The 19,213-nt window shown below is 41.9% G+C and overlaps 2 protein-coding genes across 8 annotated transcripts in view; one reads left to right on the plus strand and one right to left on the minus strand.

The window, feature by feature from the left end:
• cmss1 (cms1 ribosomal small subunit homolog) overlaps nt 1-19,213 on the minus strand; it is a 362,453-nt gene that overhangs the window by 294,841 nt on the left and 48,399 nt on the right. Inside the window, exon 1 of one of the 4 annotated variants that reach the window (XM_070893710.1) lies at nt 8,173-8,193. The exons of the other annotated variants lie outside the window; for them this stretch is intronic. The gene's annotated coding sequence lies outside the window, so the exon portion shown is untranslated. Of the gene's footprint in view, nt 1-8,172; nt 8,194-19,213 lie in introns of those variants that run through there. 4 annotated transcript variants of the gene reach the window in all.
• The window catches only part of filip1l (filamin A interacting protein 1-like), a 293,850-nt gene that overhangs the window by 240,474 nt on the left and 34,163 nt on the right, over nt 1-19,213 (plus strand). For 3 of the 4 annotated variants that reach the window (XM_070893705.1, XM_070893704.1, XM_070893706.1), the window contains exon 5: nt 14,198-17,552. In XM_070893705.1, the coding sequence (XP_070749806.1) occupies nt 14,198-16,997 (2,800 nt within the window). In that variant the 3' untranslated portion in view covers nt 16,998-17,552. Of the gene's footprint in view, nt 1-14,197; nt 17,553-19,213 lie in introns of those variants that run through there. The other variant, XM_070893707.1, reaches the window with a different exon arrangement.

Below are 19,213 nucleotides of genomic sequence, written 5' to 3' on the forward strand. Positions count from 1 at the left end.
AAATAAAATAAAACTTTCCCTATGAGGCCAGGAGTAAGAGTGCTCCTCCGGGCCCCACAGGGAAAATTTAGGCCTCCCAAGCCCGGGATTCACCCCTGCTCCGACTGTGAGGCTCTCCAAAACCACTTCAAAATGCAGAGGACGATTCCTTCGGTCCCAGCAGTGGCCTCCTGGTCCTCAACATTTCGCTCCTGACCACTGGCTAGCTGTCATCTCACCAGTTTTGGGAGGGACCCTTGGTTGCCAATGTCAGGACGGTTTGCTGTCCAGCTTAGTTAAAATTGGGCTTCTCTTTTAGAAACAGAATGCGGACAACTGTACAAAATGTATGCTGCAATTGCCATGTTCTAAACATTCTCAAGGGAAAAAACAAGGAGTTTTTGTGGCTAATCATTAAAATATTACTGTCACTTAGCCTGGGCAATAAGTTTTTTAAGCTCCATGCTAACTGTAAACAAAAGTATGTAAAAGTAAAATACTGCAGATGCTGAAAATCAGGTATAAAAACATAACATGTTGGAAATACTCAGCAAGTCAAGCAGCATTTGTGGAGAGAAAAACAGAGTTAATGTTTCAGCTCGATGACCCTTCATCAGAACTGGAAAGAGTTTAAAGATGTAACAAGTTTTTAAGCAAGTATAGGGGCAGGGAAAGGAGAGAGGGGAAGAATGCGTTATAGTGTGACCCTGAGCTTCCAGTTCCTGTCACTTGAATTCTCCGCTCCACTCCCACTCTGATCTCTCCATCCTCGGCCTCTTACACTGTTCCAATGAAGCTCAACGTAACCTCATCTTTCGTTTAGGCACTTTACAGCCTTCTGGACTCAACATCGAGTTCAACAATTTCTGACCGTAACCCCTGCCCCTATTTTATTTTCTCTTTTTTTCTGTGTTTTTTCACTCTTTCCCAAGACAGCTGTTGATGATTCTGCCATTTCCATTTACACCCTTTCTAGACTCATCTTTTGTTTCTTAACTTGTCCCATTACCATCTCCTTTTGCCTTGCACCATCATCCCTTTTGTCTCTTAATCTCTTCTGCCTTCCACCTTATCACAGTACTTCTCTTTTGTTCTTTCCTCCCCTCCCCCTTTCCCTGCCACTACAATTGTTTAGAAACCTGTTACATCTCTAACTTTTTCCAGTTCTGACGAAGGGTCATCGATCTGAAAAGTTAACTCTTTCTCTCACCACAGATGCTGCCTGACCTGCCGAGTATTTCTAGCATTTTGTGTTTTTATTTGAAAACAAAAGTATCCTATGATTACCCCTCATCAAAATAAATATCTGTGTGGTTTGTTATTGTAGCCAGATCACTTTTTTCTATTGTTTGCTCTTAAATTCAGTTAATTTATTCTGGAGTTTGGGCATAAAGTTTACAAGTATATAAAGCAAGAAAATATCTAATTTAAAAGATTTCAACTTCAGTCCTCAAAATTCAGTTTCATGTGTCTCTTGTAGCAAGCACGTCTGGATATTTCTGGCCTCTTGAAGCTCTGGTCATATTTTAATATAAGGAATGGCTGAAGTAAATTTCAACCTTCTGTGCACACCCACCACAAAATATGGATGGAAAGGACAGAACCTTTTTATTTTGAGTTGTGAAAACTAGCCAGTTATCATGATTCAGCTATTACTGACAAGATAAGAAGGCTGTGTGCTTCCCACGTAGTGAGCTTGCCAAATTCTGATTACTTACTATTGGACTCTTTCCTTCATAGAGGCATAGAAATAAGGAAGCTATGCTAAATCTTTATAATTCACTGGTTAGGCCTCAGCTAAGTATTGTGTCCAATTCTGGGCACCACACTTTAGGAAGGATGTCAAGGCCTTGCAGTGTGGTAGAATGATACCAGAGGTGAGGGACTTCAGTTACATAGAGAGACTAGAGAAGCTGGGATTGTTCTCCTTAGAGCAGAGGAGGTTAGGGGGAGATTTAACATAGGTGTTCAAAATCATGAAGCATTTTGATAGAGTACATGAGGAGAAACTGTTTCCACTGTAAGAAGGGTCGGTAACCAAAGAGCACAGATTTAAGGTAACTGGCAAAAGAACAAGAGGTGAGGTGAATTTTTTTTATGCACTGAGCTATTATGATCTGGAATGCATTGCTCGAAACAAAAGCAGACGCAATAGTAACTTTCAAAAGGGAATTGGATATATACTTGCAGAAGAAAGAGCAGGGGAGTGAGACTAACTGGATAGCTCTTTCAAAGAGCTGGCACAGGCACAATGGGCCGTATAGCCTCCTTCTGTGCTGTAAGATTATATGCTTCTATAATATGTTCGTAAACAACTGGTACACAGGTACACATTTCAGTTTGCAATTTTGAAGAATAGGTAGTTCTAAAAACATGTTTTTCTATCACTGGAACGTCACCTTGGACACAGGAGTTCATGGATTACAGTAATACTTGGATAATGTACATTTAATATACAAATCTATTTTCAAAACATACTAACTGAAATCAAAAAAGTATTCCTAACTGAATATTCATTAATACATTAGGCAGAGATGGGATTATTAGAGGAAACAAAAGGAGAGTTGTACATGGTGTATTATAATGGAAGGAGGTGACTAACGGGGTGCTTCAAAGATGTGTGCTATGGCAGTATGAAATGTAAAAAATGTAAAAAAGCATTTATATTGCGCCTTTCACGACCACCTGTCATCTCAAAACGCTTTACAGCCAATGAAGTACTTTTGGAGTATAGTCACTGTTGTAATGTCGGAAACCCGACAACCAATTTGCAAAGAGCAAACTCCCACAAACAGCAATGTGATAATGACCAGATAATCTGTTTGTTATGTTGATTGAGGGATAAATATTGGCCAGGACACCAGGGATTAGTCCCTGCTCTTCTTCGAAATAGTACAATGGGATCTTTTATGTCCACTTTGGAGAACAGACGGGGCCTCGGTTTAACGTCTCATCCGAAAGACGGCACCTCCAACAATGCAGCGCTCCCTCAGCACTGCACTGGCTATGTGCAATTATATAAATGATTTTTCAAGTGGGTGTAGAAATAAGGCTGTCTAAATTTGCTGATGATACTGGAGATTGCAAATAACAGAACAAGTACGCCAAATACAGAGGGATGTGGATAAGATCAGTTAGAAACAATTTGGAAGGAGGGGCAGGAAGCTGAGCTGGTGTGTGTTAGATGTTGTTTAATGTTGGACAGGGCAAAATGCAGTGGGAATACAAGATAAATTGTGTTAGTCTACCAGACACAAAGAGAGGGAGCTCTGAAGGTACTTGTGAACAGCACTGAAACCCTACACTGTATGAAAAGTACACAAAACTGCAGGGTATGTAGCAACATTGAATAAAACAAAAGTTTCATGTAGTGATAATCAATTTGGGCAAAACACAGATCAGGCCTTACCTGGAGTACTAAAGAGGAGACATCATAGCAGTGCAGAGAGTACAGACAAGGGTAACTAAATTGATATTTGGATTCGACATTGGTACCAAAAGGAGAAGCTACAGAAACTAGGAACCTTTACGCTTCAGAGAAAAGGCTCAAGGACCTTATTGATGTGTTTACGATTGTAAGAAACAGATAGATTGGACTATGTTCACTCCAAACAGAAACTCTACAAGAGGAGGACATGGACTGAATGTTGGAAAAGAGAAGGTAAATACGCTGTCCAGATTTAAACTACATTACATAGGAGGGTGGTGAATATTTGGAACAGACAACCCAGCAGAAGTGAATAGTGCCAGCAAATTCAAGATGGTAAATAATTGGCAGAGAAAGTAATTGAGGAATATGAGAGAGAGAGAGAGAGAAAGAGAGAGAAAAAAGAGAATATATGGCAGCGTTCAATCTTTGGATCCAGCCAGATGGATTACAATGGTCTCTTCGAGTCCTGTACATTCCATATTTCTAATCAGACCCTTGACTGAAATAATTAACTCTTTGATAATTACAATATTTCTGCACCACATTGAAATTGAACACTAATCTTCATTTTCTTTCATACATACAATGCACGTTTAACTGAAGTGCAGACTCTACACAAACAAAATTATTTACACCTTCCATAACTCCAAAGAAAACAGAATCAGAAAATGTTTTTACATAAATACTGAGGTAAGGAAAATTCCTACTTAAAATGAATAACAATTAGTTATATTTAGCAATTTTTCTCCAACCATCCAATTTACCTTATCGATTACGGTTGGAATAATTTGGCTACAATATTTTCATTAACTGTGAAATAATTACTCCCGTGCATTACAGCCAACTTCTTTGAAGATCAAGAGTGAAGTGGAAATGTGAAGTGGAACTGTATTATTTAACAAATGTTTTCTGACAAGTAACAAAATACATGGAGGACAGAAAAATAGTCAAAATGCATGAGTAAAATAAGGTATCACAGTATTGTCCATGTTCTCACACTGCCACAAATATATACTGAAGCGGATGCCACTTGTGATAAAATGCTCTTAGTGGAGAAACATCACACTGTAGGATACAATTTTCAACAATTAAATACAGAAATTATGCATGAAACCACGGATTAAGAATTAATTGTGTCATATTCATGTCATATTTCTAGGCAATCAAAATTAATATTAGTTCATTATTCTTTACACATAGTTCAATATTTTAGCCTGAAAATAGATCACCATTCCTTCATCGTCATTGGGTCAAAATCCTGGAATTCCCACTCTAACAGCACAGTGGGAGTACCTTCATCACACTGACTGCCGTGGTTCAAGGCGGTGGCTTACCATCACCTTCTCAAAGGCAATTAGGGATGGGCATAAATGCTGGTCTTGCCAGCGACACCTACATCCCAGGTACGAATAATTTTAAAAAGCCTGTATATATTTTAAATTGCGGATATTCCATTCATTTTTTATAATTTAAAAACTTCTATGATAACTGCCCCCTCCCCCCCCCGCCAATGGATGTCGGTAAATTTACTGCCCAGTATGTAACCATACCATGTAGACCAAGAAAGTCCCAGGTCTAGCCCTTAATTGTTGTTATGGATCTCAGCTGGAATATCAACACAATAGCAATACAATTATTCTCTGTGTCCATGAGCTAGAGAGAGGAGAGGGGCAAAAGACTAATTCTAACCATTATCCAGCGGCACCTGTTGGAAAGTAAGAGTGCGTGGATGTCAGGCAACAGTGAATGCGCTGCTAGCATTCACTGACTAGGCCCATGCACAAAAACATGGTCACTTAGACTAGGTACCAGAGAGCAGCCTGTGCCCGTGGAATCTTATCTCAATGTGAGTCCGCGTCTACAGGAGAGGAGAAAAAACTGGAGGGACAAAAAAAAACTTGAAGGATTGCCTATGTAATTTTATAATGTTTGCAGATCAGTTGAAAGATTACATGACATGCAACGCCCTTGCTAGTTAACTACATACAGGTTGAACCCCTTTTATCCGGCACCCTCGGGACTTAGCCTGTATCGAAGAAGGGATTTTGCCGGATGAGGAATGGTCACGTTAAATTGGATGGTATAGGTACTGAGCAAGGGGATATCGGGGCTGGCTTGGGGCTGGAGTGCAGCAGAGTGATCGTGTGTGGGGGGGGGGGGGGGGGGAGGGGGTGAATCGCGGGGTCAGGTAAGCAATTGCGGGAGTCGGCAGCGAAGAAGGACTTCAATTTGTTCATGTCGGAGTTCTGCGCATGCACCACCCGGTGGCCGGGAATGGTGCCGGACGAGGGTTGGTGCTGGATAAGGGAGCCCTGGATAAGGCAGGTTCAACCTGTACTGTATTTTATACTGCACATGTAAGGTTTACACAGCAGAGGCTTAGAATTATTATTTTTTCCGGATGTGGGCAACAATGGCAAGGCTACATTCATTGCCCATCCCTTGTTGCCCTGATTAGGTGGTGATGGACCAGCAGCCTTTTGAGGATTATATGACAGTCCAGCTGGAGTGGCAGGTTCCCTGCTCTAGTTGGGTTTTGCAACAAAACATCAGCTTTCCTTATCAATTTGATGCCAACCCACACATTTAATTTCACATACTGAATTGTTGGGATTTGAAATCACAAGCTGTGAATTGTTAGTCCCGTACCATAACTACATTACTGTAACATAAGAACATAAGAAATCGGAGCAGGAGTAGGCCATACGGCCCCTCGAGCCTGCTCCGCCATTCAATAAGATCATGGCTGATCCAATCATGGACTCAGGTCTACTTCCCTGCCCGTTCTCCATAATCCCTTATTCCCTTATCATTCAAGAAACTGTCTATTACTGTCTTAAATTTATTCAATGTCCCAGCTTCCACAGCTTTCTGAGGCAGTGAATTCCACAGAGCCACAACCCTCTGAGAAGAAATTTATCCTCATCTCAGTTTTAAATGGGTGGCCCCTTATTCTAAGATCTAGTTCTAGTCTCCCCAATCAGTGGAAACATCCTCTCTGCATCCACCTTGTCAAGCCCCCTCTTAATCTTATACGTTTCGATAAGATCACCTCTCATTCTTCTGAATTCCAATGAGTAGAGGCCCAACCTACTCAACCTTTCCTCATAAATCAACCCCCTCATCTCCGGAATCAACAGAGTATATTCATTTGCAAATATGGAAACCAAAACTGCACGCAATTTTCCAGGTGTGGCCTCACCAGTACCCTGTACAACTGTAGCAAGACTTCCCTGCTTTTATACTCCATCCCCTTTGCAATAAAGGCCAATAACCTAACTATTAATTCAACAATCTCCTCCAGCTGAGTTTGCCACATGACTGTTAACCACTTTCTTCCCAAACGCTCTTGCTTTTCCCTGTAAATTTATTTTCTGCATGGATCTACCTTTTGTTGTTCTGTTCCCCTCTGATTCCTCAATCTATGCATCCTGACACTGCAACTGGAATAATGAGTGGCATTTTACTTGTAAATTAACTTCAAGTGATTAGCAATGCAACATCAGCCACATTTCTCACAGCCACCTGGAGCACAGCAACATTTCTGTACCAAAATCATAAGGAAGAAAAATGAAAGCTTTTTATTTTGAGAATGTATGCAATATCGATTAACTCAAAATCCCAGGGGTCATATATTACAAGTCTTTCATAATGATGCTATTTACAAGAAGGTTGGGTGAATCAACTTTCTGCCCATATTTCTCCTCCTTTTCTCCTAAATGCACTGACTGTTGCTTAAGTACAGTTCCAGGGTGACCAGAAGATCCCTGTATATGTATAAGCCTACCTAGTCAATGTTAAAGAAAAACTTGCATTTATATAGTGCCTTTCACGACAACCCAAAGTGCTTTACAGCCAGTTAAGTACGGTTGAAATGTAGTCCCTGTTGTAATATAGGGAACGCGGCAGGCAATTTCAACACAGCAAGCTCCCACAAACAGCAATGTGATAAAGTGCCTTTCATGATCTTGGGACGTCCAAAGCACTTCAGTCATTGAATTATGGTTGTAATGTGCCTACTGTATATATGCATTAAATAAGGACAATGAAGCTGGTTACTTACATTTGACATTATTGGGCAAATGCAGATTATAATTAGGTAACAAAGAATGTCTATAGGAGGCAAAGGAGAGGAAGCTATACAAGGTGACAGAAATAAAACAGAATGTTTAAAAACATAGAGTAAATCTGGTACATGGTGCACACAGCTTGTGCCAGAGGATAAACCATTTTCTTGTCCAGATAGAAATATTTGATATAAATGGGAATTTATGTTCATTCAAGTCATTATAGTTAGCAGCAACAGAAAAGAACATCAATCACCAATTTGACAATACTATTTAGATGCTATGTTGAGGTTGTGTATTGGTAGTTTTGCAATACTGCTTGAGCTAGTTAAAGATTGCTTAATCTCCCCCATAAAACACACAATGAACATTAGACCTAATAACACACAAGTGGTAAGGTAGTGAGTCCATTTTGACCACATTCTCCATCCAGTTTAAACTGTTTCAATATATTACTAAAAAATAAATACGACAATGTTCACTGGTTGCAATTTCGCCCTTCTGCAGGTGAAAGTGATGCATCATTTTATATTTCAGATACATGGTTAATTAAAAAACTTATTTTGCTGCAGTGATACCTTTCTGCACGTTAAAAAAAACTTTACACATTTCAACAACTTCAAAGGTCATTCAATAAAGGTTTAAAAATCATTGTTTTAATATGAAATATAAGTCAGAATTTTTTTAGAAACTCACGTGGTTAGCTTAGGAATTCACTTAAAATAACAACTGGCAAACAGTAAAAACTCAAATGGCCAATACGGTAACTGATCCAACAGACAATATTTGTTAAATATTATGATTATGTTATGCAGCCGGCCTGGAGAACAATATGTACTACTGATTAAAGTCATAGTGGTAGCTTTTGTGTATTGGCTCGGTTTTCATTGAATAGTGACGTAATCTCCATTTTTTTTTTACATTGTTTAATAATCTTCTCTTTCCCCACAGTGTTTATTTGCCTGGCGAAGCAGTTGTCTTGTTACATGGTAATGCAATAACTATGGTCCTCCAAGGGCATTTTGTTTCCCTTATTCTTCATATCGGTATTCAGAAACATTATGGTCAGTAATCTTACATGGGTGTTGCCAATATCACTAAATTCAAATTTGTAGGAATTCTTGCGTACACAAGTTTACATTTTCTCTGCCTTGTTTGAGACTAACAAAGTCAAAACAATAGATGCAAGTCCACAATGTGAATCAAACTTGCGTCTCCTTGGCCCCAAGTTTCCACACGCGGCAAAACAGGCGCCCCTCCGAGCTGGGCGCCCGTTTTTCGCGCCGAAAACGGCGCCTGAAAAAAAACCGCGCTATTCTCGAGCGCTTTGCAGCTCGATGTCAGCTTGGCGCAGCGCCTAGGGGGCGGAGCCTACCACTCGCGCCGCTTTTGTAAGTAGGATGGGGCGGGTACCATTTAAATGAGTTTTTTGCGTGCCGGCAACCCTGCGCGTGCGCGTTGGAGCGTTCGCACACGCGCAGTGTGAAGGAAACATTGGCACTCGGCCATTTTTGTAGTTCTTTGTAGCTGTTCAATTTTTAACATTTTTTAATAAAACCACATTGCCCTTCCATGATCAGCACTGGGGCTCCTTGCAGCAGTGAGAAGGCTGCAGGAAGCCTCAGAATTTGAGGCAGCCGTTTCCCGACGGGCCCGACCGATGGCAGGGGGGCCTTCCCCCCCCCTGCCATCGGGAATGGCTGCCTCAACTTCTGAGGCTTCCTGCAGCCTTCTCACTGCCTCCCCCCCGCTGCCTCCCCCTCCCCCTGCCGTCGAGAACGGCTGCCTCCTCCCTGCCTCCCCCCGCTGCCGTCGGTCGGGCCCTTACTGCCTCCCCCCCCCCCCCCGCCGTCGGGAACGGCTGCTGCCGTCGGTCGGGCCCTTACTGCCTCCCCCCCCCCCCCCCCCAATGCCGTCGGGAACGGCTGCCTCCTCCCTGCCTGCCCCCCGCTGCGGTCGGTCGGGCCCTTACTGCCTCCCCCCCCCCGCCCTGCCGTCGGGAACGGCTGCCTCAATTTGTGAGGCTTCCTGCAGCCTTCTCCCTGCCTGAAGCACTTTCACACAGGTAGGAACATGGTTTATTTAATCTTTTCTTTGCTTATAAATTTTTATTCAGGTTGGAATTATTTGTATAATATTTGTATAAGTATAACTAAGGATTTATTGTAGAATGTAATGACTTCCCTTCCCCCCCTCCCCCCTCCCCCCCTCGTTCCCGACGCCTAATTTGTAACCTGCGCCTGATTTTTTAATGTATAGACAAGTTTTTTTCAGGCCTACAAAAATCTTCACTTGCTCCATTCTAAGTTAGTTTGGAGTACGTTTTCACTGTGGAAACTTTCAAATCAGACGTCAGTGGCCGGACACGCCCCCTTTTGAAAAAAAAATTCTGTTCAAAAGTGAAACTGTTCTAACTGACTAGAACTGCAGAAAACTTTAATGTGGAGAATTGCGATTTCTAAGATACTCCGTTCTCCACCAGTTGCTCCTAAAAATCAGGAGCAAATCATGTGGAAACTTGGGGCCCTTGTGTCTAGTACAGCACTGCAATAGAGGAGCATGTAATAACAAGTAGCAACTTTCATTCTTACTTTGAATAGTTGGACCTACAACAATAACTTGTATTTATAGAACGTCTTTAACATATAAAACATCCCAAGTGCTTCACAGGAGCATTATCAAACAAAATTTGACACCGAGCCAAATAAGGAGATATTAGGACAGATAATGAGGTAGGTTTTAAAGAGCCTCTTAAAGGAGGAAAGAGAGATAAAAGTCAAAATTCATCACTCACCTCCCGCTGCCACCGAAATTCCTCCTGAAGATCAGCCCAGTGCCACTTTGGATGCGGGTTGGAGCGGGCAGGAGGAGAGAGCTGCCGAGAACCGCCCGCTGATGTCAGCGGACGGCCTCGTGGCGCAACTGAGCTCCTGCCCGCCAAGCTCCCAGATTTCACAGGGCGGGAGTCGGCGGCAGAACAGGGGTGGACCGCTGGCTGGAGGCTGGTCTGTCCCCGACGGTAAGTTTGAAGAACCCGAAAAAAAAGCTATGTGAACCTTGTAAAAAAAATTTCAACAGCGACTTACCTGGATGGTCTTCGGATGGACCGTGAAGGTCTTCAGATAGTTTTTTTATTTTTTACTGTTTTTTTTCAGGTCTTCGACCCTCCGTGGGCCCGACTCCATCCTCGGCGGCACTTGGGTGGCAAGCGCCTCTGCCGCCGAGAATGAGACCTCCCGCCCGCTGCCGCCCAGATTGGCGGTGTATATCGTCCATTTGCCGCCCGCCGATCTTCGAGGGACCCCGGCGATGAATATCCCGCTCAAAGTACCATCCGGGCCATCGGCGGCACTTTGGGTGGGCGGAGGCCTTGATGAAAATCGGCCCCATAGAGTGGCAGAGAGATTTAGGGAGGGAATTCCAGAGCTTAGAGCCTTGGCAGCTGAAAGCATGGTCGCCAGTGGTGGAGCGATTAAAATCGGGGATGCTCAAGAAGCCAGAATTGGACGAGCGCAGATATCTCGGAGGGTCGTAGGATTGGAGGAGATTACCAAGATAGGGAGGAGCGAGGCCATGGAGGGAACTGAAAACAAGGATGGGAATTTTAAAATCAAGGCGTTGCTTAACTGGGAGCCAGTGTAGGTCAGTGAGCACAAGGGTGATGGGTGAACGGGACTTGTTGCGAGTTAGGACACGGGCAGCAGAGTTTTGGATGACCTCAAGTTTATGACGGGTAGAACATGGGAGGCCGGCCAAGTGTGCTTTGGAATAGTCAAGTCTACAGGTAACAGATGCATGGATCTACTGGATAATAAATTAATTAAACCTTGTAAAGGATAGTTCATTTCAAATTGTTACATCTGGGCATTAACTGATAAGCCACATTCAGGACTATTTCTGGGTACTGTGGCTGTCAGTGCTTCAGCTGTTCGTCTACACAGGACAAAACATACTTCATCAAAACCATGTACAAAAAGATGTACCATTAGAGAGCATTGATAATACAACTCTCTGGGGTCAACATAATTCTGGTTTTTTTTCCAAGTGTTGTTAAAAAAATGCCCAATATAACATCCATCTCAACAGCATCTTGCTTTTTTAAGTCGTAAAACATCCCAAGGTGCTTCATAGAAGTAACATTTGACACCAAGCCACATAAGGAGATATTAGGACAGGTTAAAGAGGTAGGTTTTAAAGAGTGTCTTAAAGCAGGAGAGGTAAACATAGAAACATAGAAAATAGGTGCAGGAGTAGGCCATTTGGCCCTTCGAGCCTGCACCACCATTCAATAAGATCATGGCTGATCATTCCCTCAGTACCCCTTTCTTGCTTTCTCTCCATACCCCTTTATCCCTTTAGCCGTAAGGGCCATATCTAACTCCCTCTTGAATATATCCAATGAACTGGTATCAACAACTGTCTGCGGTGGGGAATTCCACAGGTTAACAACTCTCTGAGTGAAGAAGTTTCTCCTCATCTCAGTCCTAAATGGCTTACCCCCTATCCTAAGACTATGTCGCCTGGTCCTGGACTTCCCCAACACCGGGAACATTCTTCCAGCATCTAACCTGTCCAGTCCCGTCAGAATTTTATATGTTTCTATGAGATCCCCTCTCATCCTTCTAAACTCCAGGGAATACAGGCCCAGTTGATCCAATCTCTCCTCGTATGTCAGTCCTGCCATCCCGGGAATCAGTCTGGTGAACCTTCGCTGCACTCCCTCAATAGCAAGAACGTCCTTCCTCAGATTAGGAGACCAAAACTCAACACAATATTCCAGGTGAGGCCTCACTAAGGCCCTGTACAACTGCAGTAAGACCTCCCTGCTCCTATACTCAAATCCCCTAGCTATGAAGGCCAACATACCATTTGCCTTCTTCACCGCCTGCTGTACCTGCATGCCAACTTTCAATGACTGATGTACCATGATGTACACCCAGGTCTCGTTGCACCTCCCTTTTTCCTAATCTGCCACCATTCAGATAATATTCTGCCTTTGTGTTTTTGCCATCAAAGTATATAACCTCACATTTATCCACATTATCTGCATCTGCCATGCGTTCGCCCACTCACCTAATCTGCCCAAGTCATCCTGCAGCCTCTTAGCATCCTCCTCACAGCTCACACCGCCGCCCAGCTTGTCATCTGCAAACTTGAAGATATTACACTCAATTCCTTCATCTAAATCATTGATGTATATTGTAAATAGCTGGGGTCCCAGCACTGAGCCCCGCGGCACCCCACCAGTTACTGTCTGCCATTCTGAAAAGGACCCATGTATCCCGACTCTTTGCTTCCGGTCTGCCAACCAGTTCTCTATCCACAACAGTACATTAGCCCCAATACCATGTGCTTTGATTTTGCACACTAATCTCTTGTGTGGGACCTTGTCAAAAGCCTTTGGAAAATCCAAATACACCACATCCACTGGTTCTCCCTTGACCACTCTACTAGTTACATCCTCAAAAAATTCTAGAAGATTTGTCAAGCAAGGTAGAGAGGCGGAGAGGTGTATGGAGGAAATTCCAGAGCAATTCCGGCAGGACAATACTCCCACCTGAGATTAGTGGTTACAAATAACCGAATTTCCAGAGGTTCAGGCTCTTATTTAATATGTCAGATTGCATATTAAATAAGTATAAGTATATTAAGGGTACCTAATATGTCAAATACTTGGAGAACAACAACGATATTGCTGTACTAATGCAGAAAATGGATTGAGATGATTGTTTAAAAGCTAATTGCGATATACTGGTACTGTCTGTTGAAGGACGTGCCAGAATCAGGCAGCTCAGGTGGGTGTGAAGTGCTGGTTCTCACTGAAATCAATGAAACCACACTGTATGCAGGCAGGCTTCCCATATCATGTATAGGTCAACAAATGTGAATTGGAGGGAATAAGACTGAAATGGCAAGTCTCTGAGGCTCGAAATTGACAGTACAGATCTCAATTTCTTCCCAGGTATAATAATCATTTATTTAAAGATAGTGGATCACTTTGCGAGTACCCATCAGATTTTCTTTCCCTTTAATGAGCTTCATGATGCAAGAAAATCAGTGGGCTGAACAAAAGGGTGTGAGGCCAAATTAATACGTGGTAATATCTATACTTTTGCACCTACAGGAAAATTTGGCACATTGTGCATAATAAATACTTTTGGATATTTCTGTTGATCCCTATAGAAAAATATAGTAGAGTTACAGATTTTAATTCAAGGAACTGCTGCAAATTAGGAACAGTTCTGTGGGTCCTCACACGTGTTATATTCTCCTTTCTAATTCAACTTGCATATTTTAGAGCTAATCGCTTTTTTGCCAAGATTATGAATGAAACCGTTTTCAGAGTACAGCCAAACATTAAAGTTTAAATAAAAGCTCAAAATTCTGAGAACATTCAGCAGCTCAATCAGCATCTATAGAGAGAACAGAAGGGTCTACACCTGAAACATTAACTAATCTGTTCTCTCCATAAATGCGGACTAAACTGCTATGTTTCCAGCATTTTCTGTTTATGTTTCAGATTTCCAACACTGCTGTTAAAGTTTAAATGTTGAGCACTCAAAATTACTTTTGCTTATGCAACTGACCGGATAATTTTATTCCAAGTACTTCAAATTTTAATACGTGCATCAGAGAAATTAATGTGATTAAACAAACAGACCAATTGCTCTCCTTTGAGTCAAGCTGCATTTCTTATTTAGTGCTTTTTTCCCCCCTTCAGGTTGAAAAAGCTAATTGACCAAGAAAAGGCCTACCAGGTGAAAAAAGAACAAGAAAATGTCAAAAAAATTACAAAGCTGAAGGAAGAGCTTACCAAGCTGAAATCATTTGCACTGATACTTGTAGATGAACAGCAACGGCTTTCAGAGCAGCTTAACCAACAGAGTCAAAAAGCCCAAGTGCTGTCAGTCACTGCACAGCAAGCTCAGGAGAAATTAACAGCCTTTGAGGAAAGGACAATAGAAGAAGAACATAAAGTGTTCGCTCTCGAGATTGAACTGCAGGCACAAGCCAGTAGATTTTATCAGGAACAGGAAACAACGATGGCCAAATTGACCAATGAAGAAAGCCAGAATCGACAGCTCCGTCTAAAACTGGCCACACTCAGCCGACAGATAGATGAATTGGAGGAGACTAATAAATCATTGAAAAAAGCGGAAGAGGAACTACAAGATTTGAGGGAAAAAATAAACCGAGGCGAGTGTGGGAATTCCAGCTTGATGGCAGAGGTGGAAGACCTGCGGAAACGCGTGTTGGAAATGGAAGGAAAAGATGAGGAGCTCCTAAAAATGGAGGACCAGTGCAGGGATCTCAATAGAAAATTAGAAAAGGAAGAAAGCCACAGTAGGAACCTAAAAACTGAGGTAGAGAAATTGAAGAGGAGGATAATGGAATTGGAAAAATTAGAGGATGCCTTCAGTAAAAGTAAACAGGAATGTTATGTGCTTAAATGTAATCTGGAGAAAGAGAAAACTCTAACTAAGCAATTAGCAAATGAATTGGAAACCTTAAAAGTGAGAGTAAAGGAGCTTGAAGCCATTGAAAACAAACTGGAGAAAACAGAATTGGCCATGAAGGAGGACCTAAGCAAGCTTAAAACATTAACCGTGATGTTGGTTGATGAAAGAAAAAATATGGCAGAGAGAATGAGACAGACAGAGGGCAAATTTCAAAATGCAAATGTCCAACTTCAAATCGAGGAAAATAAAGTTACTGTTGTGACAGAAAAACTAATTGAGGAAAGTAAAAAGGCACTGAAGTCCAAAGCAGAATTGGAAGAGAAAACATACATCTTGACTAAGGAAAGAGATGAACTTAAAAAGAAGCTAAAAGCAGAGGAAGAGCAAGGAAGTGACCTTTTGTCCAAGTCTAACCTGCTGAAGAAGAGACTCCAATCCCTTGAAGCAGTAGAAAAGGAGTACCTCAAAAACAAAGGAAAACAAGAGTATGGCAAAGCCCCTGCATGTTTACAACAGGATGACAATAAAGTCAGAGAATTAACTCATGAGGTTGAACGGCTTAAACGCAAATTAAAAGATATGCAGGTTGTAGAGGATGATCTAATGAAGACAGAAGGTGACTTTGATTCGCTGGAGCATAGGTACTACGATGAGCAACAACAGTTGAAATTATTGTCAGGGGAGCTTGAGGCTGTGAAGAAGGAACTGGCCGGATATAAGCTAGCAGAAAAGGTTGAATCAACCCATGAACAAATCCTGTTTGACAGACTCAGTGAGGAACAGGCAAAATCAAGCCATCTTACAAGGGAAGTGGAAGCCCTCAAAGACAAAATTCATGAATATATGGCAACAGAAGACTTATTATGTCATTTTAAAGCAGAGCAGACATCACTGCAAAAAAAGTTAACTCAACAGGAAAACCGAAACAAAGAACTAGCAAGGGAAACAGAAAATCTTACCAAAGAACTGGAGAGGTACAGACGATTCAGCAAGAGCCTTCGGCCTGGCATGAATGGCAGGAGATTTGGTGAATTACAGCTCTGCTCAAAAGAGATCCAGACTGATGCATTAGACAGTGAACCACCTGATTACAGAAGCCTTATCCCTCTAGAAAAAGCAGTCGTGAATGGAAAAATATGCATAGAAAGTGAAGAGGCTGATTACAGTACTCAAGATGATGATCAATCCTTGCAAGTAAACTACAACTCATTAACTGTAAACAGTGTCAATAATAATAAGAGGTCATGGATACCGTGGATGAAGAGTAAGGAAAGTTGTAGACAAAATGGAAAAGCCATATCCAAGCAAAATGGAAATCTGGTGCAGCCAGGCGAAATGGTGCTTACTCAGAAACAAGGCCAACCTCTTCACATAAAAGTAACACCAGACCATGGGCACAGCACAGCTACTCTTGAAATCACTAGCCCCACTTTAGAAAATTCATTCTCCTACACCAGCACAGCAGTTATCCCCAACTGTGGTGTTCCAAAGCAAAGAATCACCATTATTCAGAATGCCTCTATCACACCTGTAAAATCGAAGTTATTGGATGGATACTCCACACCAGAGCCTGCCCGGTCACCCCTTACCAGGACTACAATGTCGAGATCCAGAACTCCAGACTCTTGTGGTTCAATGACTCCAGAACGGACAATGTCACCAATTCAAATCGTTGCTGTAACTGCAAGCTCCACAAGCTCACCGGAAAGAGTCCTGTCCCCTGAGCCAATGGAAGCTGCTACAGCTCATACAATCTTTAGAGTATCACCTGAAAGGATACAAGGGCGTCAGATACAAAAGTCAAACACAAGTCCTAATGTAATTACCACAGAAGACAATAAAATCCATATCCACTTAGGTAATCCCCACATCCAAACAGCTACACCTGTCTCAAGACCAATGAGCCCCTGCAGCTCAATCCAGGAGATCAGAACTCCAGCTATAACTAATGGGACACCAAATAAGTCAACCAATAAAATCACCAGCAGTATTACTATTACACCAACAGCCACTCCTGCCCCACGCCATTCACAAATTACAGTAAGTAATGTCTATCATTAACCTCCCTTCCCCAACCCAAACCCCATTGAAAATAACAGCGCTCTTAATTTCAGTACTAGAAGATCCACCTACATTACCCGCATCTTTTGTTTTAATTTGAGAGTGGTTTGTGCATGTTATGTATAAACCCTGCACCTAATCAATATCCTTCTGGATTTGTGTGTTTAGCAATACTGTGTGTACATATTATAAACTGTAACTCCACAACATTAAAGACTTGTATTAAAAGGTCAATCACCATTTAATCTGCACCTGTATAAAAACAAAAAACTGTATTTGCTTCAAATATTAAAGGACAAAAAAGATTTTCAGACACAAATTGTAAGAGAAAAACAACTCAAAAGTAGCAGTAAACATTAGAATGAGTTTGTTTGTTGAGTTTCTTTTTTTCTCTTTTGCATGTTTACAATATATTTTATCACTGGAAAAAGTATTTTGGAGATGTGCTGTTCTGAAATTGTCTTCGTATAATAAGAGCTCTGCTTAAACTGTCTCAAATGTTATTGAAATGGGAGCTACAACAGATTGTTTCACCTCTGGGATCCAAGTTCAAATTCAGTTGTGCTGATGGAATTAAAGTTTCCTCCCTCTGTCGACTGTAAGAATCCTCTCCAATTCTTAGACCTTGAAATTATATTGTGGAATAATAGCACATAGCACAAGTATATTACATAAGAACTTAAGAAATAGGAGAATGAGTCGGACATTTGGCCCTTCGAGCCTGCTCTGCCATTCAATAAGATCGTGGCTGATCTTCTCAGTCATGCCAACCCCACCATATCATAAATCTTGAGACAAACTCCCTGGATTCTGGGGAGATCCCAGCAGATTGGAAAACTGCAAATGTAACGCCCCCATTTAAAAAAGGAGGCAGACAAAAAGCAGGAAACTATAGAACAGTTAGCCTAACATCTGTAATTGGGAAAATGTTGAAGTCCATTGTTAAAGAAGCAGTAGCAGGACATTTGGAAAAGCATAATTCAGTCAGGCAGAGTCAGCATGGATTTATGAAGGAGAAGTCATGTTTGACAAATTTGCTGGAATTCTTTGAGGATGTAACGAATAGGGTGGATAAAGGGGAACCAGTGGATGTGGTGTATTTGGACTTCCAGAAGGCATTTGACAAGGTGCCACATAAAAGGTTTCTGCACAAGATAAAAGTTCATGGGGTTGGGGGTAATATATTAGCATGGATAGAGGATCGGCTAACTAACAGAAAACAGAGAGTCGGAATAAACGGTTCATTCTCTGGTTGGCAATCAGTGCTGGGATCCCAATTATTTACAATCTATATTAACGACTTGGAAGAAGGGACTGAGTGTAACATAGCCAAGTTTGCTGACAATACACAGATGGGAGGAAAAGCAATGTGTGAGGAGGACACAAAAAATCTGCAAAAAGACATAGACAGGCTAAGTGACTGGGCAAAAATTTGGCAGATGGAGTATAATATTGGAAAGTGTGAGGTCATGCACTTTGGCAGAAAAAAAATCAAAGAGCAAGTTATTATTTAAATGGAGAAAGATTGCAAAGTGCCTTGGTACAGCGGGACCTGGAGGTATTTGTGCATGAAACACGAAAGGATAGTATGCAGGTACAGCAAGTGATCAAGAAGGCCAATGGTATCTTGGCCTTTATTGCAAAGGGGATGGAGTATAAAAACAGGGAAGTCTTGCAACAGCTATATAAGGTATTGGTGAGGCCACACCTGGAATACTGTGTGCAGTTTTGGTTTCCATATTTACGAAAGGATATACTTGCTTTGGAGGCAGTTCAGAGAAGGTTCACTAGGTTGATTCCAGGGATGAGGGGGTTGACTTATGAGGAAAGGTTGAGTAGGTTGGGCCTCTACTCATTGGAGTTCAGAAGAATGAGAGGTGATCTTATCGAAACGTATAAGATTATGAGGGGGCTTGACAAGGTGGATGCAGAGAGGATGTTTCCACTGATGGGGGAGACTAGAACTAGAGGGCATGATCTTAAAATAAGGGGCTGTCCATTTAAAATAGAGATGAGGAGAAATTTCTTCTCTCAGAGGGTTGTAAATCTGTGGAATTCACTGCCTCAGAGAGCTGTGGAAGCTGGGACATTGAATAAATTTAAGACAGAAATGGACAGTTTCTTAAACGATAAGGGGATAAGGGGTTATGGGGAGCGGGCAGGGAAGTGGAGCTGAGTCCATGTTCAGATCAGCCATGATCTTATTGAATGGTGGA

This window comes from Pristiophorus japonicus, chromosome 11 (assembly GCF_044704955.1).
Source record: "Pristiophorus japonicus isolate sPriJap1 chromosome 11, sPriJap1.hap1, whole genome shotgun sequence".
In the NCBI taxonomy this organism is placed as follows: domain Eukaryota; kingdom Metazoa; phylum Chordata; class Chondrichthyes; family Pristiophoridae; genus Pristiophorus; species Pristiophorus japonicus.